Source organism: Podarcis liolepis, assembly GCF_965112155.1.
Source record: "Podarcis liolepis genome assembly, chromosome: 6".
In the NCBI taxonomy this organism is placed as follows: domain Eukaryota; kingdom Metazoa; phylum Chordata; class Lepidosauria; order Squamata; family Lacertidae; genus Podarcis; species Podarcis liolepis.
In genome coordinates, this window is record NC_139559.1 from 14,195,306 (window position 1) to 14,223,064 (window position 27,759).

The window sequence follows — 27,759 nt, forward strand, 5'->3', positions numbered from 1 at the left end:
TCATGTCATATATTGAATCGTCCGAAAAGCAGGAAGTACAGGCCTTGACAGCAGCCACCATTCACCACCAGTGCCATGATCTTTAGTTATACTGCCCCATCATGAAGATATAGCTCGTTAAGACCGGGCTCATTTTATAGCCCTATCTGATGATCTGTACGAGTAGGAGAGATCTGAAAGTGCTGACTTGAACACAACCCACAGGGACAAGTCCCACTGACATAGGGAGCAGCATGAGACCACAACACTGGTATACTGCACCTCTTCATTTCAGATAATTTTTTTCAGGAGCCATTCCTAGGGGGACATTATCCTCTGTTCTAACCAGCAGGCTTAATCCTGGTGTGGATCAAGGCAAGAGTCTCTTTATTGTTTCCATCGTTCTACAAAGAAATCTGAGTGGTGCAAAAAGCTGGGGGAAAGGTGAGGTGCAGAGGGCACAGGCAAGATCACAGTGACGGCAAAACACTGGCAGAGATGCAACCCCACAAGCTTTAAATAAATTATTCACAAAAGGAATGGTATCTTTTAAAAAACAACAACAAAGGAATGAAGCGAAGGCACCTAAAGTTGCCCAGCACTTTTAGGATCCAGTTAAAACTGCTAAAAACTGCTCCCTTAGCAGAGTTGCCATCTGCGTTAGAGGAAGCAGCATAGCATTTTAAATCACAGCTGTTGACCCCAGTTTCTCTTGAGGCTTTTCCACAGCCCGACAGAGGACAAAAGTTCTTCTATTCAGATTCATGATTCCGATATATGCATCGGTTAGCTTATTTCATCTGATTTAAGCTACATGTTTGAAAAACCACCATCCCTTTTCCAATTCAGTATCTGGAAGTAGGGGATGAAGGCTGTCACCACCGATGCTCACATGATAGTGGATAAAGATTTGGGGTCAGGGGAGAGGAGGAGGAGAAAAGCCAAAGATTTCCTTCCAGCTGTGGCCTTAATATTCAAATATTCCAAAATATATGTAGTAGAACAACAACAACAGTGCATAAATCAGTTTAGGGGAAGGACATGTGTCGGGGCAAGGCAGGGAGAAAAGAAGCACATTCTGGATTATTTGAAGCCAAGAAAATAATTTAAAATTTCTGTTGCACTCATTACGGTTTGGGTGTTATATTTACACTGCTAAATACCACTCAAGTCACATGATATGAATTATCTGCTGTTTTAAAAAGTGTTTCACTTCCACCAAGTCTACACAGGTCTTAAATCTGGAGGAAAACTAGTTAAAATCAAACACTTCTTACGTTTAAGGCAGTTTTACCACCAACCCATAGTTTTTGGTATTGTGTCCAAAAAGAAACCTAGGCAGCTCACAAAAACCTAAGATTAACCGTAACATAAATGTTGGCAAACAACACTATTGGGTTCTCGATACAACTAAATTATGATGCTTTTTTGAAACATTTCAGTCCTCAACTTAATTTTAAAGATGCATTTTAAGTGTTCTACATCCTGGATAAATAACCAGATGCCTAGTTTGGGAGCATTTCTCAAAATTCCCAATAATTTTTGCCCGCATTTTTGCAAACCACTACCTGCGCAGTCATTTAGCATGTAAAACAGAAAGGGTTTTTGTTTTTTCCTCCAGAAACATTGCACAGACCTTGCACCACCAGGGCTTCTACATTCATTCAAAAAGCAGCTTTCCAGAGTGAGAGGCTCAACCACTTGTATCAGTAAGAAACAAACAAAAAAGAAAAGGCGGGGGGAGGAAAAGCACAACACCCCCACCTTCCAAAACGTACAAACACAGAGAAATGAAAACATCACAGGAGTGCTACCTAGCGAAATTTGACAGCAATGAGAACAATGATAAGGACAACTACTATTACAAACAAAATGACAATGACAAGCATCTTCCGATTCTTCTTTTGGTATTGCTCAGCCTGTGGATAAAAGAAAAGAGAATTCAGTGCACTGACCCTGGAAAAAAAACAAAAACAACAGAGCAAATTTAATGTAGATTCCTCCATGTAGATACTGCAATTATTTTGAACTTGCTTTCAGCATCAGGGGTAATGTAAGCCATCACTCAAATGTATCATATGTAACTCATGCTAGCGAGATGTACATAAAGGTAAAGGGACCCCTGACCATTAGGTCTAGTCGTGACTGACTCTGGGATTGCGGCGCTCATCTTGCTTTAATGGCCGAGGGAGCCGGCGTACAGCTTCCGGTTCATGTGGCCAGCATGACTCAGCCGCTTCTGGTGAACCAGAGCAGGGCACGGAAACGCCGTTTACCTTCTCGCCGGAGTGGTACCTATTTATCTACTTGCACTTTGACGTGCTTTCGAACTGCTAGGTTGGCAGGAGCAGGGACTGAGCAATGGGAGCTCACCCTGTTGTGGGGATTCGAACCGCCGACCTTCTGATCGGCAAGCCCTAGGCTCTGTGGTTTAACCCACAGTGCCACCTGTGTCCCTCGAGATGTACATAGTGAAGAACAAAAAAACCTGACAGTTTTACCTAACAGTCATTATCTTGCTGACTTTACAACTTAGATTTTACATTGACTTGACATGTTTTATTATACAAGAACTGTGTTATAAGGCAAGAGGGCTTTTTTTTGGTTTTTGCTTCAATGGGACTTACTTCTGGGCAAGCATGCATGGGATTGCAGCCTAATATATATTCTGATTATATAGTGAAGTTTGCATCCCAGGTCTGATGGACCACATTTTTCACTCCACTATTTGATCCCAGCACAACCTACACGATAGTTACTCCATGCTTATCCTTGCAATACGCCTAGCTCAGGATGAGACAATTCAAGCTGACGAAAGTAAATAAATGGAGAGAGGATCCATTTTGCAAAACAGGCTTCCTCATGAGTTACAGGCGGTGTAAGCGCTATCAAAAAGTCGTAACTTAACTTGCAGGACTGACTGATATGTCACATTAAGCCATAGCTTAAAACAAACCATGGTTTAATGTTGCTGCGTTGCTCCCTTAATGCCAGGAAACAACAGCCCTGGCTTGTTGTGATGTCTGGACACAGGCTCAAAGTTCTCCACTTATGACTTATTGTTTGCTTGAAGAAAATAAAATAATAATAATAATAATAATAATAATAATAATAATAATAATAATAAATTTTATTTATACCCCGCCCTTCCCAGCCAGAGCCGGGCTCAGGGCGGCTAACACCAGTAAAATTACAGTAAAAACATAATGGGGAAAAACCAATTTAAAATACAGGTTAAAATGCAATTTAAAATGCAGCCTCGTTTTAAAAGCTACAAGCCCAGATTCAGACCCTGGCTCATTTCCCTGTAGGCACCCTGGCAGCAGGAACACAGAAGGAGAGAAAATGAGAACTTTTCAGCGGTATGCACCAGTTCACATTAAGCGATAGTGTGTTACCAAGTATGGTTTGAGAGCAGCTTCGTCACGCTGGCCACGTGACCCGGAAGTGTCTCCGGACAGTGCTGGCCCCCGGCCTCTTAAGTGAGATGGGCGCACAACCCTAGAGTCGGACATGACTGGCCCATACGGGCAGGGGTACCTTTACTTTTTTATGGTTTGATGTGACATGCAAACCAGCTTGCTACGTTGCCAGTGTCTGAAAGCTAGGTGTTCGGTTGCGGCCAGGAGCCAGCTGTGAAATCACTGTCCAATATCGCTCCCAGCATGGTGTAGTGGTTAAGAGCAGTGGACTCGTAATCTGGTGAACTGGGTTCGCTTCCCCGCTCCTCCACATGCAGCTGTTGGGTGACCTTGGGCTCGTCATACTTCTCTGAAGTCTCTCAGCCCCACTCAGCTCACAGAGTGTTTGTTGTGGGGGAGGAAGGGAAAGGAGATTGTTAGCCGCTTTGAGACTCCTTAGGGTAGTAATAAAGCGGATATCAAATCCAAACCTCCTTCTTCTTCTTCCTTTAAGCTGATTGCATCATGTTCGTCTAAACTACCTGTTGAAACCCCATGAAAAATAGACTGCCATAGAGAGAGACCCCTTGCCTCAAGCTTCTTCCTGGTCTTTCATGGCCGTTCCTAGACAGAATCAGTACTGACGGAGATTGGAAGACACTTTGTCCTTACCTTATGTAGCTGTTTCAACCCTTCTTCTGTTTTAACACATGATTGTTCAACATTGTAGTCAATCCTATCCAGAACTGTACCCTGAAAAGAGGAACACACACTCATTATTAAAGGGATATTGTACAAGAAATCAAAGGATGTGGCTGGCAAAATTTTGGTTGGGCCATAATATTTAAACTTTCTGTTTTCAGCACAATAAAGCTTCTGCTGCAGGTATTTAGGAAAGTATGTCATTACACAGAGTGGCACTGTCTCCTCCTCTATAGAAAAATACACCTGTTGCTCTGTGCACATCTATGGGCAGGGAAGGAGCTTCCATGCAAGGGAGTGTCATATGACGCAAGTAACATAGCAGAACCTTAGAGACACATACCTGTTCCACTATCATGGATCCCAAGTCCCTAAAAATTTCATTGAGATCAGAAATGGACTGTACAATTTGTCGGATTTCTCGCTCCCGCTCTTCCACCAACACTGTGTTTTGTTCCACTAATACTAGCTGGTCATCTGTAAAGCCCTTATTTAAAGAAAAGAAAAGATATTGAGTGTAAATAGCTGCTAATATCCCACAATTTTACAAATACCAAAAGCAAGAGGGGGGACGTGATATCTAATCTAACTCAATCGTCTTCAACTCATTCTTATTCTCTTTTGACCACAACCTACAACATATCACCAAACTTTTTTTTAAAAAAAAATCATACATGTCCATTCTCTCTCTTTTTCTTAAAATAAATAAATAAAATTGCAATGGTGATATTGGGCCAGCCCCACTCAGGCCCAGGTGTGACTCACTCGTGGGTCCCAACTAAGAAACCAGTAGAAATACAATGGTTTAAAAATCCAGAACAAGCACATTTTTTCCTTTCAGAACCTTTGGCAGAAAGGCTGGCAAAAGATCTCAGTTCCCTGATGAGAGATTTAGTTCAGCAACATCTGGGGGTGCCAAGGTTCTCCACACCTGCTATACTAGGATGGCCTGGTTGTTACAAATGGCAACTCATTAACTTAAATCTCTTTCCCCACCACCAATTCAGGGACACATAGAAAGATCAACTGCCAGACAGATAGCGGATTGCCATTCATTTGTTTTTAGAAACAACAACACTCCATTTGTTCTACTGGATGAAAATTAAAACACCGCCTTTTCAAAAACAATCATTATTCATCTTTAACAGTTCCTGCACTTACCCGATCGTATAGTGTTGTGTCCTCACCATCATCCATAAGGGGAACTGAAGTGTCAAAGAAATGTTTGGATCTTTCTTCTCGATTCTTCATACCTGCAGGAGCAAGAAAAAAAAACCCTGTGACTATAAATGAAGCATTTATTAAAGCGTACTCGGCATTGCTTAACAAATGCAAACTTTGGTAAGTTGAGAAATTACCCGTCCCCGTTCCCCAAAACTGAAACAGAAGTGGCGACTGTGTTTTACAAATACCGTATTTTTCGCCCTATAGGACGCACCTAGTTTTCAGGGGGGGAAATCAAGGAAAAAAATATTATCTCCCCCCCCCCCCGCTGCTCTGGAAGCAGCGGACAGGCTGCAGCCTGTGAGCTACTCCAAGACCATCTCCCTGCTTTTGCGGGAGGTGGGGGAATTCCCCCACCTCCCGCAAAAGCCCACAGTAGCCGCGCGTGACGCCTGCGGGCTTTTCGACCAGGAGGGAGAAGGGACTGAAACGGCCAGTCAGTCCCTTCTCCCTCCTTGGGGAAAAGCCCCCAAGAGCGGCGCACTCTTTAAAGGCTGCGTGGCTCCCCCACCTTGTAGAAAAGCCAGCAGAAGCCGCACAGCCCCTTTAAAGAGTGCACGGCTTTTGCAGGAGGTGGGGGACCATCTCCCGCAAAAGCCCACAGGAGCGAGAAGGGACTGACTCCGCCAGTCAGTCCCTTCTCCCTCTTTGGGGAAAAGCCCCCAAGAGCGGCGCGCTCTTTGAAGAGCGTGCGGCTCCTGCGGGCTTTTCGACCCAGATTGTGCCCCCCCATCCTCTGGGGCTGGTGATGGGGAAAGCGCTGCTCAAAGCCGGGTTGGAGAGCAGCGGGAAGGCGTTGCGCGCCTCCCCGCTGCCCCGCATCCTCTGGGGCTGGCGATGGGGGAAGCGCTGCTTTCCCCCACCGCCAGCCTCAAAGAGCAGACTCTCCTGGCTTCAGCGAAAGCAACGAGAAGCCTCCGGAGCGCAAGCTTTGGAGGCTTCGCGTTGCTATCGCTGAAGCCAAGGAGCCTGCATTCGCCCCACAGGACGCACACACATTTCCCTTTCATTTTTGGAGGGGAAAAAGTGCGTCTTATAGGGCGAAAAATACAGTAAATAAATATTTCTCACCTGCTTCCTCCCAGAGCCCCAAGAAAATAGCCATAATCTAATCAAACCAATCAGGCTTATTAGTGCCTAATGAACATAGCGCCTAGTAGGAACGGAGCAAAATTAATCTAGCCCAATGTTTAAACAGTTAACACCATCTATTGAGGGTGCTCTGCAAGCAAATGGCACAAGCTCCTTACGTTTGAGATAGTCAGACTGCCCGTGCCTAAAGCTGGTAGACAGGTCCTGAAGGGACTGCGCTAAAGAAGACACAACGTTCTTCAGAAGCTGCCGCTCTTGGTCTGTGCAGCTTCGAGACTTGCCGTGTAACGTCTGGACTGCTCGCTGACACCTGTGGAACAGCTTGTGGGGGGAGACAGAAGAGAAGAAATTTCTAGTAGTAGAAGAGCCCTTCTATTTGCACAATTCTTTAAAAAAAACAATTAAGAAATTAGCGTTCTAACTGAAATATTATTATTCAGCTATCACTTACAGAGTTGTATGAATGTGCAAATATTTTAATGGCTGGACCTAATCTATCCTTACAGTAAATTGTGTGTGCTAAGTCCCTGGTTATTCCCATTGTACAATGGTGGAAATGAAGTGGCTGGGAATGTCTGCCTAAATCAAAGAGAACCAATCCGTTTAGTTCTCTTGAAGTTGCTAGCCGCTCTTTGGGGCATTTATCAGGTGCCTTCTCCACAAAAAGCTACTCAAGGCACATCACTTTAAAACAAAACAAGACCACCATATCAAACTCCTGTATAAAAACATTACTCGCCCACACCTTCCAAAGCCATTAAACCCATGCAAACGGCGAGCAGCAATAGCAGATCACATAAACTAGAAATAACAAAGTCAATCATCAGAATCAGCTCAATATTAGGAAAGGATTTCCAGAGCGGAAATCTCTTTGCAAACTGACAAGAACCAACCAGAGAACAGGTTGGAAAGAAAGCTTCCTTAAACGTAAATTCCATAAAGGGATGGCCGGATTGGAAGAGACCTTGTTGTCTTTCACCTAAGCAATTAATGGCTCAGAGGAGCATAAAGCCTTCTCTGCAGATCTCAGGCAGTAGGAACAACAGGTGAACTCAGACCACTATTTGCCACACGATAAACTTATCATAGTGCAGTAACCACTTAGGTGTTTTGTGCAAGTAAATATTTTAAGTGCAGTTGTTGCACAGCTTTTGCTAATTTCCCTAAGCAAGAAATATTTGATTGATTAAATTTGTCATTTGCTTTATCTTGCCCAGGGCAAACCAAAGCTACTTGTAACCCACTTCAAGAGCTCAATGAAACTATTTCAAGGAAGGTAAACATAACTGTCAGGGGTTTAGGAGCAGAGGCACGGGCAAGGGAGGAAACAGAGAGCGAAGGGGAGGAGGCAGAAGAAAAGATGAGTGATGACGACGACCCGAGATCTCCTAGTCTTTCCAGTGAATCAGAGGATTCACAGAAAGGAGCACCAGTGGCCAGGGCAAGGGGGGAGTCTAGGGGGGCACCCCAGGAAGATAGAGCCAGAGGGGACTCAGGGGAGAGCAGCTGGAAATCGGGACCAGCGTCACCGCCAGGAAGCAGGGAAGAGGAAGGGAGCCAGGGGGGAAGCGCTGGCAGCTCACCACAGGAGGGAGGGCATGAGTCAGGAGTGGCCACACCTCCATCGGGGAGCGAAGAAACGGTTAAGAGGAAAGTGGAAGGTTGGGCGCGCGCGCCAAGTTCAAATGCAGAGGAAGGCGGCGCAGTAAGCAGCCCCGAAAGAGAGCCAGGTCCTAAAGCCCGGCGCAAGGAGACAGGAGGGTCCGGGTCAGCGTCAGAAGAATCCCGGAAGGAAGAAACCCCGGGGGGTAGAGGGACCCAGAGGAGGACAGTCAGGCGGAAAAGGTGGAGCAAGGCTAGGATATTAAGTTGGTGCACACGGGGCGGAGACTCAGACAGAGCTTCGCCGATCTAGCTACTAGACGTAGAGTTGCGCGCAGCAGCGTGAGAATGGAAACTGTAATTCAATAAAGACTTTTACTTAATGATCGCTGGCTAGCGTGATCCTGTGTAAGCTAGGATCTTCAAGCAGCTCTGACAGTAAGCTCTGTCTCACTCTTGTGGGCATCTACAGCCTCGAGGAGGGGAGAGAAACAGGTGCCTACTAGCGAGCTCACGAACGGCAGACGACATGACGGCTGAGCAGCAGATAGAGGAACTCAGAAACGCAGTGGCACAACTGAACGCCGAGGCTCTCGCATCCAGGAAGAGAGAGGAGGAGGCAGCTGCCGCCTGCAGGGATCTCCAGGTCAGGTTAGACGTGCTGACAAAGCAGACACCCCGGCAGGAGGGAATTGGGTTGGCGAGACGGACAGGCGGGCTGGTCTCTCACTTCGATGGGAACCTGCAACAGTATCCCAACTTTAGAGCCGACGTACTGTGCGCACTGCAACTGCTGCATAAAGACTTTAGAGATGAACAAGAGAGAGTGGGGTTCATCATGTCCCATTTGCATGGGGATGCGAAAGCATGGCTACGCAATTTATGGAGAGATAAGGATCCGGCGCTCCAGAATGCAGATGCCTTTATTAAAGCGATGGATGGGTGTTTTTTATCAAGTATTGACGTGGATCTTGCACGGAAGGAGGTGCATGGGCTGAGACAAGGGAGGGCCAGCGTCAGGCAGTATCATGCCCGCTTTTTCGCCTTGGTCAGTGCCCTGGAATGGGACAGAGATTCGGCTCCTGTAAGAGACCTCTTTTGGGAGGGGCTGCACAACTCGATTAAAGATGAGATCGCGAGGGGGGAGAGACCCCGAACCACCCAGGAGGTCGTTCAGAGGGCACTGGCAGTGGGGGTGAGGCTGGAAGGACGTCCGTGGAGCAGGGACGAAGGGCGTGAAGGGCGCGAACCAGCCAGGGCCCCCTCCTTCCTTCCCAGAGAAGCAGCGCGGGCGCAATCCACGCCTCCGCCAGGAGGAGGAGCCGAACCTATGGAGGTTGGAGGTGCAAGGGCTCAGTCAGCAACCAGAGCCCTAGCACCGGCAGCAGTGAAAGCGAAGCCTCCTAGAGGGAACAGGAAGTGTTACGTCTGTGAAGAGCCAGGGCATATGGCAAAAGAGTGTCCCCAGAGGCTCCACAAGCTTACTGCAGCCTCGGCAATGGTGACTGCAGCACCGCAGCAAGGAGGACCACAGCAGGGAAACGACGCAGTCTGGCTGGAGGAAGAGGCCCTGGGACCCAGCCAGACGTGTTAGTGACGCAGTCCCCAGAGATTTTACAGCCCGTGAACCCCCTCCCGCCCAAACCAGTAGTGAGGCTCACCGCATCTCTCCAGCTGCCCAATGGAATCACCACTGACGTGCCAATCACCATTGACTCAGGCAGCAATGCGGACTTTATAGGGCAGGACTTTGTCGACAAACACGCTATACAGTTGCTGCCGGCCACACTGCCCCTGCAGGTTGTCACGGTGGATGGCAGGGAGTTGCTAGGGGGGCAAGTGGTGAAGCAGACGCCGCCCATGGCGATGCGACTTGGAAATCACAAAGAAATCATCAGCTTCAATGTCACTCAACTATCGGATACGCCCATTGTATTGGGAATGAGTTGGCTGGACAAGCACAGCCCAACGCTGGCTTGGTACCAGAGGCAGCTGATCTTCGGCTCTTCCTTTTGTGCTGAACACTGCATCGTGCCCCGGCAGGAAGGAGAGGAAGAGGAGTCACAGCTGCTGCTAGGCACGCTGCAAGCGATTCCCCACAAGTACGCAGAATTTTTGGAAGTTTTCTGCGAGAAGGAGGCGGACAGGCTGCCCCCTCACAGACCATATGACTGCAAGATTGACCTGCTGCCGGGGGTGGCGCTGCCTAAGGGGAAACTGTATTCCATGTCAGAGGACGAGCTGCAGGAACTCAAACAGTTCATAGATCATAATTTGGAGCGCGGTTTCATCCGAGAGTCCAAGGCAGCGGGGGGCAGCCCAGTATTCTTTGTTAAGAAGCGAGACACGCCCCAAAAAAGACTGGTCGTGGACTATCGCATTTTAAACAATGGGACCAAGCCGTCGGACTTCCCCATGCCCCGAATCGACGACCTCCTGGCGAAGGTGCGGAAGGGAAAAGTGTTCACCAAGTTAGACCTGCGAGGGGCGTACAACCTCATTCGTATGCGGGAGGGAGATGAGTGGAAGACGGCCATGTTCACGCCACTGGGTACCTACGAATACAGAGTTATGCCCTTTGGATTGCAAAATGGCTCCCATGTTTTTCAAGCTTTCATGCATCACGTGTTGGCGGGACTTCTCTACAAGACGTGCGTCTGTTTCTTAGATGACATCCTGATCTTTTCGGAATCGCAGCAGGAGCATGACAGACACGTCAAGGAAGTGCTGAGCAGGCTAAAGCAACATAGGCTCTACGCCAAGCTGGAGAAGTGCCAATTTGACGTGACGGAGGTGGATTTTCTGGGCTACAAGTTGTCTGACAAGGGGCTCGCCATGGACAGCGCCAAGGTTCGAGCGGTATTGGATTGGAAGAGTCCACGCAACCGGAAAGAGGTCCAACGGTTTGTCGGCTTTGCGAACTTCTATCGCAAGTTTATCAAGGGCTTCGCGATGCAGACAGCGGCCATCACAGACACGCTTAGCTCCAAGAAAAAGAAGTTCGTTTGGACAGAGGAGGCGGAGCAGTCCTTTCAGGCACTCAAGCGTCTCTTCGCGTCGGAAGAGCAGCTGCTTCACGTCAACCCCAGCAGGCCGATGAGGGTGGAGACAGACGCCTCGGACAGAGCCGTGGGGGCGGTCCTGCTGCAAAAGGACCAGCAGGGGGTGTGGCGACCGGCAGCGTTTTACTCCAGGAAGCTCAGCAAGTCCGAGCAGAACTACACCATCTGGGACAGGGAGTTGCTGGCCATTCATGCAGCGTTCAAAGCGTGGAGGCACTTCCTGATCGGCGCCAAGCACACGGTGCAGGTTTGCACGGACCACAAGAATCTGGAGCACTGGCGCACGGCACAGTTCCTAAACCAGAGGCAGATACGTTGGGCGGAGTTTTTTGCGAACTTCGACTTCCGCATAGAGTATGTCCCGGGGGACACTAACATCATGGCGGACGCCCTCTCCCGTAAGCCACAGTATCTGGAGGACGCAACGCCAGCGGCCGCCATGCACATCTTCGCACCAACAGTATGGGCGTGCGCCGCGGCCACTGTGGACCTGGAGGCGGTGCGACGAGCGTTGCAGGATGACTCCTTCGCGCAAGCAAAGATGGCAGAGGTGCAAAGGGGCACGGCTGCGGCCGACGGTTTCCAGCTACGAGATGGTTTGCTCATCCGTAAGGGGGCCATCTACGTGCCGGGAGACGACCTTCGCGCCAAGGTGCTGCAGCAGCTGCACGACGCGCCCACGGCCGGGCACTTTGGCAAGGAGAAGACGGTGGAATTAGTAGCCAGGGATTTCTGGTGGCCTGGAATGAGAGGGGAGGTCGCAGACTACGTGGCGAGGTGTGACACCTGCCAGAGGGCCAAACCAGTGCACAAACCGCCGGCCGGACTGTTGGAACCGCTGCAAACTCCGGTCGAACCTTGGGAGAGGGTGGCCCTGGACTTTGTCACGGATCTGCCCAGCTCGAGGGGCAAGACGGCAGTGCTGGTGGTGGTGGACCTGTTTTCCAAGATGGCGCATTTCATTCCGTGTGCTAAGGTGGCCACGGCGGAGCAAACCGCCAAACTGTTCATAGACCACGTGTTCAAGGTTCACGGTCTGCCACGGTCTATTCTGTCCGACCGGGGGCGGCAGTTCATCTCGAATTTCTGGCAGAAGCTGATGGGCTTCCTGAACGTCAAGATCAACCTGGCGTCGGCGAGACACCCGCAGACCAACGGGCAAGCAGAGCGGGTCAATGCCATCATGCAGCAGTACCTGAGATGTTATGCAAATCAACAGCCTGCGACGTGGGTGGATTACCTGCCGCTTGCCGAGTTCGCCTACAACAACACGAAGCACGTGTCCACGGGGGTCACGCCGTTCTTCGCCAACAACGGGAGGCACCCCAGAACCTTCCCGGGACTGGAAAGAAGGGGGGAGGGGGAGCCGCAGACAGCAGATGCGTTCGCGTCGGAGCTGCAGGAAGTCCACGATCAGCTGAGGCGCCACCTGGAGCTGGCCAAACACGCATACAAGGTACAAGCGGACAAGCACAGAAGGGTTGGCGAAGAGCTCCACGTGGGAGACTGGGTTTGGTTAGCAGCCCACGCAGTGCCGGCCAGGTCGTTGGCCAAGAAGAAACTAGGGCATAAACAACTGGGGCCCTACCAAGTCGAAGAGCAGGTCAACCCGGTAGCTTTCAGACTGGCACTTCCGGAGGGTTCCAGAATGCATCCGGTATTCCACAGATCGGTGCTCACTCCCTACAAGGCACCGCACAGGTTCCAGGAACCCGGAACAGCGCCGAGTCCGGTCAGAAACAGAACAGGGCACGCGGGAGTGGCACAGAAGGAGCGCATCAACGAAGTCACGGAGATTTTGGACTCCAGATGGGGGGAAGAGGGGGTAGAATACTTTCTCGCCAAGGAGGGCACCCCGGCCAGTGCGAACAGCTGGGTGCCGGGCTACGCCTTGGACGAACCTCTCCTCAAAGACGAGTTTCATGCCCTCCTTCCCCATAGACCTATGCCAGCAGACTTTTTCGACGACTGGCTTTTCACGCCCACGCTTTCGGCCAGCACTTTCCGGGGGTTCGACTCGGACGAGGACCCGACACAAGACGTCCGTTCCCCGGAGGGGTCACCCTCGGGATCTGCATCAGAACCCTCGTATTGGTGGGACGATAGACCAGAGGAGCAGTTCCGCAGACGGTGGCTGGAAGGCCCAGGACGAGCAACACCGCCAGGAGGAAGTGAGGGAGAGACGGACATGGACGTTTTCGGGGACGACCCTGGTTTCGAGCACGGCGGCACAGAGATGGAAGCGGAGGTGACCGTTGTCGACGAGAGCAGGGAGGAAGACCCGCGAGACTTCCGATGGAGGCCCGCCACGGGAAGCGACCGATATCCGACGTTCGTCCCTTTGCAACAGCAGCCCCCAGCTCCAGCACCGGAAGGAGGGGAGGGGGGAATGGGGGGCTTCGAGGGGGGGATGGATGTCAGGGGTTTAGGAGCAGAGGCATGGGCAAGGGAGGAAACAGAGAGCGAAGGGGAGGAGGCAGAAGAAAAGATGAGTGATGACGACGACCCGAGATCTCCTAGTCTTTCCAGTGAATCAGAGGATTCACAGAAAGGAGCACCAGTGGCCAGGGCAAGGGGGGAGTCTAGGGGGGCACCCCAGGAAGATAGAGCCAGAGGGGACTCAGGGGAGAGCAGCTGGAAATCGGGACCAGCGTCACCGCCAGGAAGCAGGGAAGAGGAAGGGAGCCAGGGGGGAAGCGCTGGCAGCTCACCACAGGAGGGAGGGCATGAGTCAGGAGTGGCCACACCTCCATCGGGGAGCGAAGAAACGGTTAAGAGGAAAGTGGAAGGTTGGGCGCGCGCGCCAAGTTCAAATGCAGAGGAAGGCGGCGCAGTAAGCAGCCCCGAAAGAGAGCCAGGTCCTAAAGCCCGGCGCAAGGAGACAGGAGGGTCCGGGTCAGCGTCAGAAGAATCCCGGAAGGAAGAAACCCCGGGGGGTAGAGGGACCCAGAGGAGGACAGTCAGGCGGAAAAGGTGGAGCAAGGCTAGGATATTAAGTTGGTGCACACGGGGCGGAGACTCAGACAGAGCTTCGCCGATCTAGCTACTAGACGTAGAGTTGCGCGCAGCAGCGTGAGAATGGAAACTGTAATTCAATAAAGACTTTTACTTAATGATCGCTGGCTAGCGTGATCCTGTGTAAGCTAGGATCTTCAAGCAGCTCTGACAATAACAAATAAATTAAACAAATAAAGCAACCTAACCTCTGAGCTGCAGTAGCAATTTCAGTCACTGCCTGATCGAAAAATGAAAACACTAACAGAAGAACTGAAAAAGACACCGAGACTCATTTATGAAAAGAGAAACCCCCTCATGGGCACCTGTGTAATTTCTTGGGTAGTTATTTCTATTGCGTGCTCTTCTTCACTGCTGTCATCCAGAGTTGGCCTGTTTAAATGCTTGTCATGCAGACTGGCTAATTCTTTCATCTTCTGTTTTATCCTGGAGACCTCATACCGGATCTAAAAGAGCAATAAAAATTAGGGCAAATTTAGTATGGTTCTGAACAACAGCAGATAAATGATGGGACCATGATTAAGCAAAATCATATTTGCTATCCATAGAGAAATCACTCCATTTTTGCCTTGTACACACAAGCATTCTCTTAGCAACCTTTCAGACATGATGCTTCAATTCAATGATTAGAGGAAAGCAAGTCTGGCTTGAGTTTAGACTAGGGGCAGGTAATCTAAGGCCTGTGGGCCCTATCGCCTTCTAAATCCGGCTCGCAGACGGTCTGGGAATCAGTGTGTTTTTACATGAGTAGAATGTGTCCTTTTATTTAAAATGCATCCATGGCTTATTTGTGGGGCATAGGAATTCGTTCATTCTCCCCCCCCCCCCGAAATATAGTCCAGCCCACCACATGGTCTGAAAAAGGTTGCTGACCCCTGGTTTAGACCATTCCTCCTCCATATAATTGGTGGGTGGGTGTGTTTGTGTGTGAGAGGAGATGTCAAGGGCTATATTTGGTGACAACTAGTCCTACTTCATGGGTCAAATGACTGCACCATTCCAACCTGAACTCAATCTCTCTCTGTGTGTGTGATAGCCACAGCCAAGCCAGCCCCCAGCCCCTCTAGGATTAGGAGGTCAAGGCTTTCAGATCCAAGAGAATAATTTCCAGCAAGCTCAACTCTGAGATCTAGAAACAGAAATCAGAGCAGGACTATGCAGATGAACTAGTAAAACAGTTTTCAACAACTATCATTAAGTTCCAGGGAAATAGAATGCCGTAAGATATATTGAGGGGGTGACAACATCTGCTGCCCCTAAGAAATGGAAGCCACAGTAGAGAGGACAGTCTTCTGCAAAGCAGCTAGGTGTGGGTTTTTTTAGCACACAAAACCTCCCACTCTCTTTTAAATTTTAAGCTTGTTTGTATGCCTGTAAACTTGTGTAAGTTACCTGTTGTTACTTACAAGACCAGGCACCTGATGGTACTTTATCAGAGGCAAGGTTTTCCCCAAAACTTTTAGTAGTACAATTGCCTATAGTTTTAAGTTGTTCTCTGACCCTGAGAGAATCTTGGGAAAGCAAAGCAAGTGCCTTCACTTGTTCAAAACTTTTTTGTACTTTTTTTGAAAGGGAAAAAATCATTTTGCTGGCTTCCTCACTGGCAACACAAAGCACACCTCCTTTGCTAAGCATTCATGATGTGAAATAAGCATCACTGCTGATGATTTGATGGTTTTACAATCTGGTTGCAATACGTTCCTACTTCAAGGGTGGTATTCAACTAGTAGACCTACTGAAATTAATGGACCGACTTAGTCGCGGACATTAATTTTCAATGGGTCTACTCCAAGTAAAATTTAACTGAATACCACCCCATGTCTTTTCAATAACTGTGGATTTCTAACTTTTGTGTTTTGCCCTGAACAATGGAAGAGCTATATATAAATTAAGTGAACTAGCAGATATTAAGAAACTTTACTGCTGCTTTCCCAGAAAGACAGCTGCACGTTAAGTTGCACCCATGGCATGTAAACTCACTTCTTCCACTCCATCAATCCATTTTGGAGGTAGCCTCTTAGTTACACAGATAGCTGCTTCAGGGTCTAAACTGATCCCCGACACCAGTGCCATGCGGTCATCTGCAAGCTGTTGAAAGTATACAAAGAATGGTTAGTTTATCAGATTACAACCCAGAGTAAAAGGCCAAGATACCTTGACTTTAGGCAAAGGTGTTTCTGGGAACTCGCAGGCTTCTTGAACTCTTAGCAGTGATTCTCCAAGAAGAAAGCCAGCTATGGCAGAGAAAGCTTCCCTGGCCACCTTGCCCGTCATTACTGATCATTCCCCTGCAGTTCAGATTTACAGAGAAAAGCTGGGTGTGTTTTTGGACACGTTCTCCATTCATGCAAGGCCTAAAAGCCCTGGCCAGCATTTTTATGAACCAAGTGTGCACCTCAGACATATTCCTTTCCCCCAGAACGGTTCCTCTGCAATTAACAGAGGCAAGCAAAAGGTTTCTCAGTAGACAAATTGGTGTGGAAAGGGTTCTCCGACGTTACAGTGAAAACCTACCACTTTACAGTAAGGATTCTGGCTTTGTACTGGGTACTTAAAACATTTAAACCTCTTATGAGCCCGCCATCGCATTCATAGCTTTTGCTAATTATCAACTCCCAAACAGTCAATACATTACCCTTCCTGAGTAAAGGACCCTACATAAAAAGAAGCCAACTTTTTTATATATATAAAAAAGATCTACCCAAATCAAAAGTTGCAGGTGGCCAGGAGAATGGGACAAAGAGGAAACAGCATTCAAAGGGTGGAAAGGCTTGTCCCATCAACTAACCAACATCCACTCGTGGCCACCTATTGTCAGTTTAATGCCACAAAGGGCTACTGAAGCAAAACCAATGAAAATAAAAAGGATTTGGGTTTTCTTTTTAAGTACCACCTTCCTGGTTATACATAGGTACTCTGTAATAAAGGAATGCAAGCTTAACACATTCAATAAGGTTCTGAAGGCTGCCATGGGGAAGGGCTGGTATCTCAGTGGTTAGAGCATCTGCTTTGTGTTCCTTGAAGGCCCCAGGTTTGATTTCCAGGTAGGTCTGGGAAAGCATCTGGTCTGCTCTCCTAGACAGCTGCTATCCTAGACAGAGATAATACTGAGCTGGATGGACCAGTAGTCTGACGCAGCTTCCTGGGCTCCCAAGACTGGAAGCTACTAAAAGGAAAGCTTGGTCTTGGTGTTTTCTTTTCAAAGATGTCCTCATTCTAAAGTTATGCACCTCTCTAACCGTGGGCAGAGGGTTTGCTTGGATATATGCCCAGTGGGCCACACAGTCCTGGCAGCTCTGTCTTGTAAGCAGCCCCAAAGTTTAAAGACACCTTTCCCCACCCCAAATCAAAGATCTTTTGTAAGTGTTGCCTACATTGTTCTACCTAGCCTGGCTAAAGCCAAGAATTTTAAGTATGCGTTTGATCTAATTTGCGCATTTTGTAACCCACCTCAAGCCTTCGAGATGGTGCAGGCCTGAAGTCCAATTCTCTGTCCCCTCAGTAAATAGTCACAGTGGAGGAAATTGAAGCAGAGGGTGAGAGGAAATCCCTACCTTAAGCTCCCAAAGAAGCAACAGGCCTAAGAACAGAACTTCACTATCCGTCTCTGCGATATAATTCTGAGGCACTGCCTTTCCAGCTAAATCCTGTCTACTTCCTCTCGCTAGGCATGGCTGGCTGTAGGTCGCTCCTGGCAAAGCAACAAATGGAAAGGCATTGTTCCTTCAGGAAGCTATACAAAAGATGGGGAATTCTGCTTTTAAAATTAAAGGAAGTGCCGGATTAAGATATCCTCAAGTAAATATGGTGCTCAACATATCACTTTAAAACTGTAAATTAGAAACATCTCATTTTCGTGGGAGGGGAGTCTAGGAAACATTTTCACAGAACTCGGCTGCTGAAAGCGATTTCACAAAACGCAGATACCGTGTGCAGTTCACAGCTCACAACACCAACATCAAGTGAGACCTGTGTCTTCCAATTTATAGACTTAAAACTTAAGGGATGTTGTACAAAAACTAGACTCCGAGTTTCTTTCATTCCCAAATGAAAACACCAATTGGACACTATTTTAAAACTCTGTTTGCATGCTGTACTTTTAGAAACCATCGAGGGAATGCTGGGGGGACAGGGGTGATTTCTACTCTACATTTTCCTTTCACAAGGGAAGCGATGGCTTCAATCCTAGAAAAATGCTTAAGCCGAGCAGCTGTGACTCTTTATGGAAGAATGGACTCAGAGCTCCACTGGGAAGAGGGGTCAAAGGAAAAATGAACACTCTAAGCCTAAGATAATAATGTACAAGTCAAGTCTCAGGCACACTTGGTACTACCTGTGTTATTTTGTTTTCCCCTTCACATATTTAAATGTGAACACCTGACTAAGCATGTCTGCAGCTCTCAACCCCTGGTGAATCTTTACCTGGATTTCTTTCTTTAATCTCAATAATATTTTCACTTACCTTTGGGGAGGTGGGTAGGGAGAGTAAGCATTGCAAAGAGGCCAGTAACAATGAGTTAGTTCTGCCCAGAGCTCGCCAGGGCTCCCATCTCAAAGTGGAAGCACCACAGCTAGTTGTATAATCTCTGGGAGGTGAAGGGAGCAGTTGACAGTTTTCTGACTGGGTTGTGCTGAATCTCAGGCCATGGGGCAGATCCGCAAAATGAAGCAGCATGCTTACGGAAAACATCCTGGGACAGTGCAGGCATCACCCTTCTGCACATGCTATTTCTTCCCCTGCAGCAAAACCAACACCTAGAAAACCTGTTTCCTACATCCTTGGGCCTTAAAGGATCTTTGATATAACTTATTTGGGTGCTATAGTACATTGTCCTTTCTTGAAAATAATAGCAAGAGAGAAGGCAAAAAACAACCACCACCCTTGGAACTCAGCCCATTATCTCACTCTTGGTATTCTGGCTGAGGCAGCCTCTCCCTCCCAAAACCCTGCTAGATCCAGCTTTCAAAATGCTTCTTTTCCTTGTAAATGGTTTCTGCTGCTTCATTTACAGTATTTTAAATTGTGCTTATTGTTCCTCAACAGAATAATGTAAACTGCTTTGTGAGGCTTGCCTGACAACTGCAATATTCCTGCATTGCAAGGGGGTTGGACTAAATGATTCTCAGGGACGCTCCCAACTCTACAATTCTGTGATTCTATATTTTTAACTAAACAAATGACAAAGCACACGCGCGGGGTCTTTACAAATACAGTGTTGTACAGTGGCCAGAGCAGGACTGGGGTGCATGCGGTCCTCCAGGTGTTATTTTGGACCACAACTCCCATCAGCCATGGCCATTTACCATGGTGGATGGAGCTGCTGGCTGCTAGCAGCCCAACAACATCTGAAGGGTCACAGGCTCCCTATCCTTTGGCTAAAGTGTTGAGACAGAGATGGAAATTTAATTCCAAACCCATCCACGAAGCAAACCGGGTGACCTTGAGTGAGCGAGTCACTTTCTTCCAGCCTAAGGTACCTCACTGAGCTGTTGCAAGGAGAAAATGCAAGCCACCCTGACCACTGACAGGACAGAGATGTGAAACAAACAGAATAGATTTGACTATCTGTGCCATCCTAAGCAAGTCCTGCTAAGTCCAATGGGGCAACCCAGTCAAATGGGAGGCATATAAATAATAAGTGATATTATTATAATAACTTAATAGAAAATGTGCTTAGGGTTGCAGCCTAAGATGTACTGAGTGAACCTCGGTCAGCTTCCCCCCCCCCCCATTGGCCTTAGAAGTTTCTTGATATGATGGTCAAGATATTTTCTATCTGCAGTGGCAATCTATGTTTGAAACCTATCACAACTTCAGATCGGACCCAAAAGCAGCCCAGTTCATTGAATTAGTCAAGTGTTATGATGAATTTGTGCCTGGGGTTTTTTTGTGTGTGGGGTGTGTGTGTGTGTGTGTTGTGACTCAATGGGTTTTCTCCTCTCCTCTCCATATTCAATCTAACTATGAATGTAGGCTTGACCACCTCAGCATTCATGGGGGGGGGGGATCATTTCAGTTATATGGAAGTAAAGCATGCAAGCTAGCTGCAAAACCTCAAAGATACACCCCACTACCAAAGCAGCTTTTCATGCTGCCCTACAGTAACCCAGGTCTGACAGCCCTCAGCTAGACTGGTATAAGGCACATTCCCTTGACATTTTCCATGAAAGAAGAGCAGCATTAGACAAAGTGGACTATACCTCATCCAGCTCCTGTGGTGGATTGTAGGTCCCATCAGCCCCATCCATATAGGGACAGCAAAAGTGTAAGAGAGGGAAACAAAAGAACAGGACAGAGCACAGGGTACAGTCAGTTGAAGAAACAAAGGAATTTTATTGATCAACATTGCCAGTTTATCAGTGCAACAAAACAGTCTTCTAAAAGCAGTTTCAGCTTTTAAGTGGACTAGCATTTAGCTTTGTGGATAGGTCCATATTTCCCCTTTTCAAATCATTTCAAATCAATTTTCTTGATCTGCAAAAAATACACATTTTTAAAACCTTACATAACTAGCTTAAAAAAAAAGTAAATAAAAATTAAACGCAGGTTAGAACTCAGGTACAGTGCAAACTGCGATTGGTAACGACAGTCATGTATTCTACTCTAAACTAAGTCACAGAATCTGAGTGTTTGGGGGGGGGGTATCTACACATTCCAATTTAATTAATTGCAAACTGTGGTTACCGGGCATGGCAGTGGTAACATTTAGCAGCCATGAGATAGTAGCTGAAGGGAACTCACTGAGCATTATGCACAGAGAAACATTTCAATGAACAGGCTTGTGCCTATGCAGCCTCCTTGCATGTAAAAATCCCTGGAGATCAGACTGGATTTCTGAACAGAGGAGGCTCAAGAAATTATGTGTGGGTAATCCATTCAAGAAAGACAGGCATTATTCACAGAACATTGCTTGGCTATAAACTGTTTGTTCAAAACTGGCTGCAACCTGGAAAATTCCGTTTACATTTGACACAGGCCGTCTTGCACCTCCAGCTTAGTGCTATGCTCAGTCTTCCTCACCTGCTAAGCCCAGGGAGGCCTCAACCTTGCCTCGCAGCAGCTAAGGAAGGGTGTGCGTGATAGGACAAAGCTGAAGGTGTGGTGATAACACCCCACCCCACAGCATAAGGAGAATGAAAGGGGAAAAGAATTCTCTGGGTTGGAACCTGGAAAGCCCATTAGAAACATGTGTTTGGCACATGTTTAAAGGCAAGTGCCTTGGCCAGGAGCAAGTGAAATAGCAGGCGTTGGGCAAAGGAACCTCTTTAGCCATGGACTTTGGGTACATCCCAGCTTTCTAACAGTATTTTACTTTTTAAAAATACGTTATTAATGGCTATCTGATAACAAATGCATCCTGAATTTGGCTAGTGAATTAGAAGTTGGCTAGTGCATTTCAGCCGTGAATTTTATCCCAATGAACTATAGCAGCCTTCCCCAACCTTGTATTTTGCTCTACAACTACCATCAGCCACAGTCAGCACTTGGGGGGCACCAGGGTTGTGAGAGGCTGAACTACAGTCAGGGATTTTTATCTTTGCATATATATATATTTTTGTCAGCATGTCTAGCTTTAGAAATAAAGTGTTACAGTCAGGTTAAAAGGCTGGTCATATCACCAAGTTTGGCTATTCAGAAGGATTTAAATATACAGCTGTACCTCGGCTTCCGAGTGCCTTGGAAGTCGAACGTTCTGGCTCCCGAACGACCGAAAACTGGGAGTGAGTGTTCCAGTTTTCAAACGTTCTTTTGGAAGCCAAATGTCCGACGGGGCTTCTGCGGCTTCCAATTGGTTGCAGAAGCCGCGCTTTGGAAGTCGAACGTTTCGGAAGTCAAACGGACTTCCAGAACGGATTCTGTTTGACTTCCGAGGTACGACTGTAAACTCACAACAGGAACAGACAACAGCATTTACAAAAGGAAAAGAATGCAGGGTGAGCACTTCTGTTAGGAATATAACCAACAAGAGACAGGCAGGCTTCTTCTGTATTGCAAGCCCCTTGCTCAGAGCCCTGCTCAGTGCTTTGCAGTGACCAGCTGATCAAGCAAGTCCTGTGTGACACTCTGGAATCCTGAAAAAAGGGGGACTTCAAGCACCTATCCACTGATGTCACTGTGACACCAGGTGATTGACGGATGGGTAGCACTGCCCACCTGCCAAATTTGGCATGTGATGGATTGGGGAGATAAGGATCCGACCTGCTGGCCAGCTCTCATTTCCTGCCCCTCCTGTGCATCCACAGGTGGTAAGTTCCTCTTACTTAGTTCAAATTGAGCAAAGGAACAACAGCTGGCTTTGACATTATTTGAACCAGGGCCTAAAACAACATTTATTTTCTACCCACATTAGCACACTGTTTGCAAATATGATGCTCTTTTAAACTTAACTAACCATTTTTATTCTATTACCCTTTTGGGAAGAACCTGCATTTGACCAGGCACTTACTTTATTATTATTATTACTACTTACTATTATTAGCTTGAGACTTTACAAAGCAGAATTAAAACTGCAGATGCCCATGAAATTATAATTATAATCTGGACAAACAATTGGGAAGAAATGGCAGGGCAGTGCCAAAGTAAAGCACATTGGAACTACCCTGCCAGATGTGACCTTTGCCATTGGAAACAAAATTAATTTAAAATGGTATAAATTTGATTTCACAAGTTGCTGGTTACAAAGCAAACTATTTACACAGTTGAGTCAATGGAATGGGAAGAGTTGAAATTTAAGCCTGAAGAACTGCCTATTCATACAGAAAGTGCATTAATGCAAAAGATGTATTTACTGCAGGCCTTTTTAAAGATAGATGGATTTTCTATCTTTAAATAGGAAATGAATACAGAACACAACTGATCTGGTTTGTGTTGGTTACCAGCCAGAAAAAAATCTGCTTATTTTACAGTAAGGAATATGGAAATGTCAATTGAGCCCTTGGTTTAACACAGAGTTAAAGAACTGTTCATACAGGGATATTTTATTCATATTAATAGTGACTGTCTTTTTAAAAGAAGAAAACTTTTCATACTGTGTTTTTAATAGTGATTATTCCACATGCAATTTCAAACACCAATGGCAAATGTTCCAGGATCTGGACTCAAGTTTTTAAATATATATAACTTGATCTTTTAATGTGCATGCAGTGTTGCACTCCCCGAGAACAAAACGGCCTTTGAAACTTCTATTACAGCATCCCACAATGGCACATGCTGAAAACTGCAGCAGAGAAGAGACCACATGTATTTCCTCAATAACCAGCAATTTGCCTCTTTCTTTAGAGCAGCCTTCTCAACCTTGTGCCCCCAGATGTTGTTGGACTACAAATCCCATCATCCCTAGCCAGCAGTCAAAGATGACAGGGATTGTAGAACAACACCTGGGGGCCCAAGGTTGGGAAGTGATACTTTACAAGCTACCTGGAAAACATGTGTGCCGAGAAGTAGAATCTGTAGATCATCAAGCTTGACAACAGGCACACATGTAAGGAAGCTGTGATTGGCCAACTCCTTCCACTATGTGTGCAAAATGCACACAAATGTGATTGTCAGACATGATGATCTATGGATGCCATGCTACACAGATGTGCTTTCACATAGGATATGTATAACATGGGAAGTAGATCTTGATCCACTCCAATATCAAAACTTTTAGGGTGTGGGTGGATAAAGCAGGAGCTGCAATCTGTTCAACAACATCCATCTAGCATGGTCAGCCTCGGGGAACTGGACTCTCTTCTCCAGTGTGAATGAAACAGACCACATGCCATACAATGTAGCTCTTAGCTTGTGGCTCATTCATTCATTCATTCTTCCTCCTTTTTAGAAGGGCCCTGGAATCCACAGACATTTTACAGTTTTCAGATAATGTGATTTCAGTAATGCCTGCGAGAGACACAGCTGCCCACGGTAGACAGTCAAACGAGAGGTGTATAGCAATCTACCTACTGCAGCCACCCTGGTTAAACGTGGAAAAGTGAGAACAAAGAGGATGAAGGTCTCCTAAAATGGAGTCTCAATAGGAGACAGGATGCTTAACCTTTCTGCACTTCTGCTCAATCCAAATTCCCCACAGAAAGGTTTGGTATTGCTCATCCCAGTCCCAGATTATCGGAACGCTTACTTCCTTATGATACTGTATGCTTGTTAAGACCTTCCAAGAAGTCTCTGTGCCTCACCATTATCTGAGGTTAATTTGGTGAGTACATGGACAGGGGCTTCTTCACAGTAGCCAACAGGTTTTGGAAAGGCTCCCTTACGTCTCTCTATTTAACAAATAATTATTCATTCCTTTTCATCAGAGTTCCATTCTTCCAACTGTTATATATTTACCAGCTCCTTAACTACTGAGCATTAATTGTGATTGACTTTTATTTTGTTGCATTATGTGTTTTTCTTATCTTATCAGCTACCAGCCTTTGGCTTAAAAAGTAGCATGCAAATCAACATTAACATGATCTGATAGGAGCAGGAGTCCAATTATGACCAGTGCATTGGGCGAAGTGCATTGCAAAAATGGGGGGAGGGGTATCTATCCTTCAGGTAGAAAGGAAGAGATGTTATAAGAGGGCTTAAAACTCTTAAGAGGGGCTGCCAAAAGAATTTAGTAATAACCCAGTTAATCGATATTTTTTACATTGGCTGTAATAAATTACATAGGAATCAGGCAGTTTCCCCCCATTCTGACATACAGCCTTCAAAATAAAGCATTCCCATGTGGCACAACATAGCAGTTATGTACACAAAAGTACTTGAGCACCAGGGAAATGGTAATTAGGATCTTTTATTATCTTTCCAAACCCACAATAGACAGTTTCTTTTAAATTACAAGAGTCTCTAAATGTCTGAAGAAGCCTATATAATTTTGTGCAAATCAGCTGGTAAGATGTCAATTTGCCTGTACTTCAAAGTATTGTTTAAAGGTATAAATTACTGTACTGGTGTTTTCTTTTAAACACATTTCTAGCATGAGGATACATTTTATCTCTGGCCTAACAAAAACAGAGCTGGAGGACAACAAAAAACTATGACTGCAATCCTATACCCACTTTCCTGGGAGCAAGCCCCACTGAACTCACTGGGACTTACTCTTGAGTGGGCATGCATAGGAAGGACTGCACTGTAACTAGGCAACAGTCTAACAACATAGAACCTGCATGCAGTTTTCAACTAATTTTCAAGGTGTAGAGAAACACTTGCACACCAGTTGAACACTCAGCAGTTGCATAGCACAAAACAGAACAATACAAGATACTGTTCCTTGTACTGGTGCCTCAGAGATCAGTGTAAATTAAGCTTATTTTTCACTCACTAAAGGAGAATACAATTGGGAGAAAGAGGAGAAGGCAACAATTTAATGTTTTCTGAATGGAATGGTAGTGGTGTAATAATGAAGCATAATACTATAGCAGTAAGCTGAAAAGTAAGCAAAATCAATAGACAGAGAGGTAACTGATATGAAAACACACACACACACGGGGAAAAAGACAGACAGACAGACCGACAGACAGACATTATAGTGGCATGTGTACCTATGAGGAGCAAAATCCCTAACCTATCCTAATTTCAGCACCATGTTGGTGCCTAAAAATTTGATTCAGAATAAAATAAATGATTTTATTCTGGCATCTAGGAATATCTTCCTATCACATTTTACCAAATTAATTGTAACATAAAGATGGAGAAGGGAAAGTTGACACACAAAAAAGAAAAGAAATGGATATTGGGATATATTATAGCAATTGGTTTTTTTAATAGGTTGTCTGTTCAATTTCAGAGTGCTTTAGAAAAACAGCAAGGATACTCTTTCCCCTTTAACAGAACAGGACATTGAACCAGAGTAACTTGCTCAAGAACACTCAGCAGATCAAAAGAAAGCATAGGCATGTATTGGGAGATTCAAGGCTACACCCACTTTTAATTGCCACATTCATCTATCTAAATCAGTTCAAGTGGCAAGAAACAATTCAGGCAGTACTTTGCAGAAGGAGGGACTGCAGAAAGGGGCTAGCTTAATTGTTAATTCTCTTAGATTTCCATGGAACAAAAATAGCTGAGACACAGAACGGGAATCCCAGCAGAGTATCCAAGTGCACAACTTTATTTCCCCCCATAAGTGAATGATTGCCATACTCCTTATTATGAGAAAAATAATGTACAGTACTCAAGGGGAACCCTGCAGAGTTGGATGCCCAGAACTTGGATGGCTGGGTCAAATGTTGGGGAATTCTATGTGTGCCCAGGACAAAATAAAAATTATTCAACTGGACATCTTCCAAGAACATTAGCAAAACGAAAGAAATTGGAGGCTGCCATGTCAAATAATCCCATATGAAGCTTTCAAAACTCTTAAAGACTTAAGTAAAATCAGACATGTTCGAAGTCTGCAATTTGACAGGAAAACAGGGAAAGAAAAACATTCACTTCTGCATCTAAATGCACAATAAAAATTGACTAGCTGTGACTGGCTGCAGTTCCTTGCTGAACATACACTGGGAGCAAACCTAGTTTTTCTGCTTGCAAGGTGTTAACCGACCTACCATTAGAAAACTCCCTTTGCTACAATAGTTGTTTTTAATTCAAGCACACCAGTTTCGAAACTGGGTAGTTCCTTAAAAGCCAGGGTGCCCCTCAATGAAAGCAAATCCTAACAGTGGACATTGAACTGGGAGCGGGGGAGCAAACACCTATTGGAGCAAACACATTTTTTTATATACATATAGAGGATACAGGCAGTGGCGTAGCGTGGGTTGTCAGCACCTGGGGCAAGGCAAGTAATTTGCGCCCCCTAACCCTAACCCCCAGATGTTGCGCCCGGTGCGGCCGGCCCCCCCTGCACCCCCCAACGCTACACCACTGGATACAGGCGAGTAAGAGAGGTTGAGGAAAGGGGGGAAAGAAGACACACAAGGATGGCATGCTTGCTGTCTGACAGCCCTACAACGCAGCTGGCACTTAAGAAACAGCGAAATGTGGGATACAGTAGGACGAAGGGAGACTCACCGCAGCAGCCATGCTACGTGAAGTCAGAGGGCTGGAGGAGCCGTAACTACTCACTTGCTCGGCCAGCAGCTGCCGGCTTTGGATCGCGTTGTTCCGCAACAACAAGAAGGCGTCTGTTAAACGCCGGGTGGCCATGGCTTTCTAAACCCCACTAGGGGGGAAACACCACGCGCACACCCGGGGGGGGGGGACACCTATCCACTGGGCCCTATAGGCTCCTCAGGGGCCCCGATCCCAACTCCGGCCCTCTCCTAGCTTCCCCTCAGGACGGAGCCCATTCAAAATCCTGCGGGGGCGGAGAGCTTGAAACGCTCCCGGGACTCAAAGCCCTTCACTCGGTTTCCTCGGGGCACCTGCAAATCTCCGAGGAGGAGCCCCCCTTGCTTCCCCTCATGGGGACTCCGACCCCCACCCTAGTCTTGCTGAGGGTCACCTTTCCTGGGGTCGGCCCCCCCCCCCGGAATCCCACCCGCCCAAAGGGCGCCTCACGCCCAGCCTCGCCCGGGGCGGACACAGGACCAGCCCCCGGAAGGCTCTTCCTCTCCCCACCCCCCCCTCCAGGAACGGGGAAGGATCCTAGCCCCGGCCCCCTCCAGCCCCCCACATCGTTTCCCTAGCCGGACCCGGATGGAACCCCGCTGTAACCCCGCCGCCAGCCGCGGCTCACTTCCGCATCGTGCAA

The 27,759-nt window shown here is 47.0% G+C and overlaps 1 protein-coding gene across 4 annotated transcripts; it reads right to left on the bottom strand.

Moving 5' to 3' along the window:
- Window positions 1–340: 340 nt before the first annotated feature.
- Window positions 341–27,714, bottom strand: STX16 (syntaxin 16). Of its 4 annotated transcripts, none has more exons than XM_083507692.1 (9): window positions 27,078–27,714; window positions 20,279–20,290; window positions 16,058–16,165; window positions 14,383–14,523; window positions 6,557–6,719; window positions 5,244–5,335; window positions 4,426–4,569; window positions 4,053–4,133; window positions 341–1,898 (listed from the first exon to the last, which is right to left on the bottom strand). In XM_083507692.1, exons 1-9 carry the CDS (start codon window positions 27,210–27,212, stop codon window positions 1,794–1,796), a joined length of 981 nt encoding a protein of 326 aa, XP_083363818.1. In that variant the 5' UTR covers window positions 27,213–27,714; the 3' UTR covers window positions 341–1,793. The 4 variants fall into 4 exon arrangements, with proteins under 4 accessions (XP_083363818.1, XP_083363820.1, XP_083363819.1 ...); XM_083507694.1 differs by having other exon boundaries at window positions 27,132–27,712; XM_083507693.1 differs by lacking the exon at window positions 20,279–20,290 and having other exon boundaries at window positions 27,078–27,713.
- Between the last annotated feature and the right edge of the window lie 45 nt (window positions 27,715–27,759).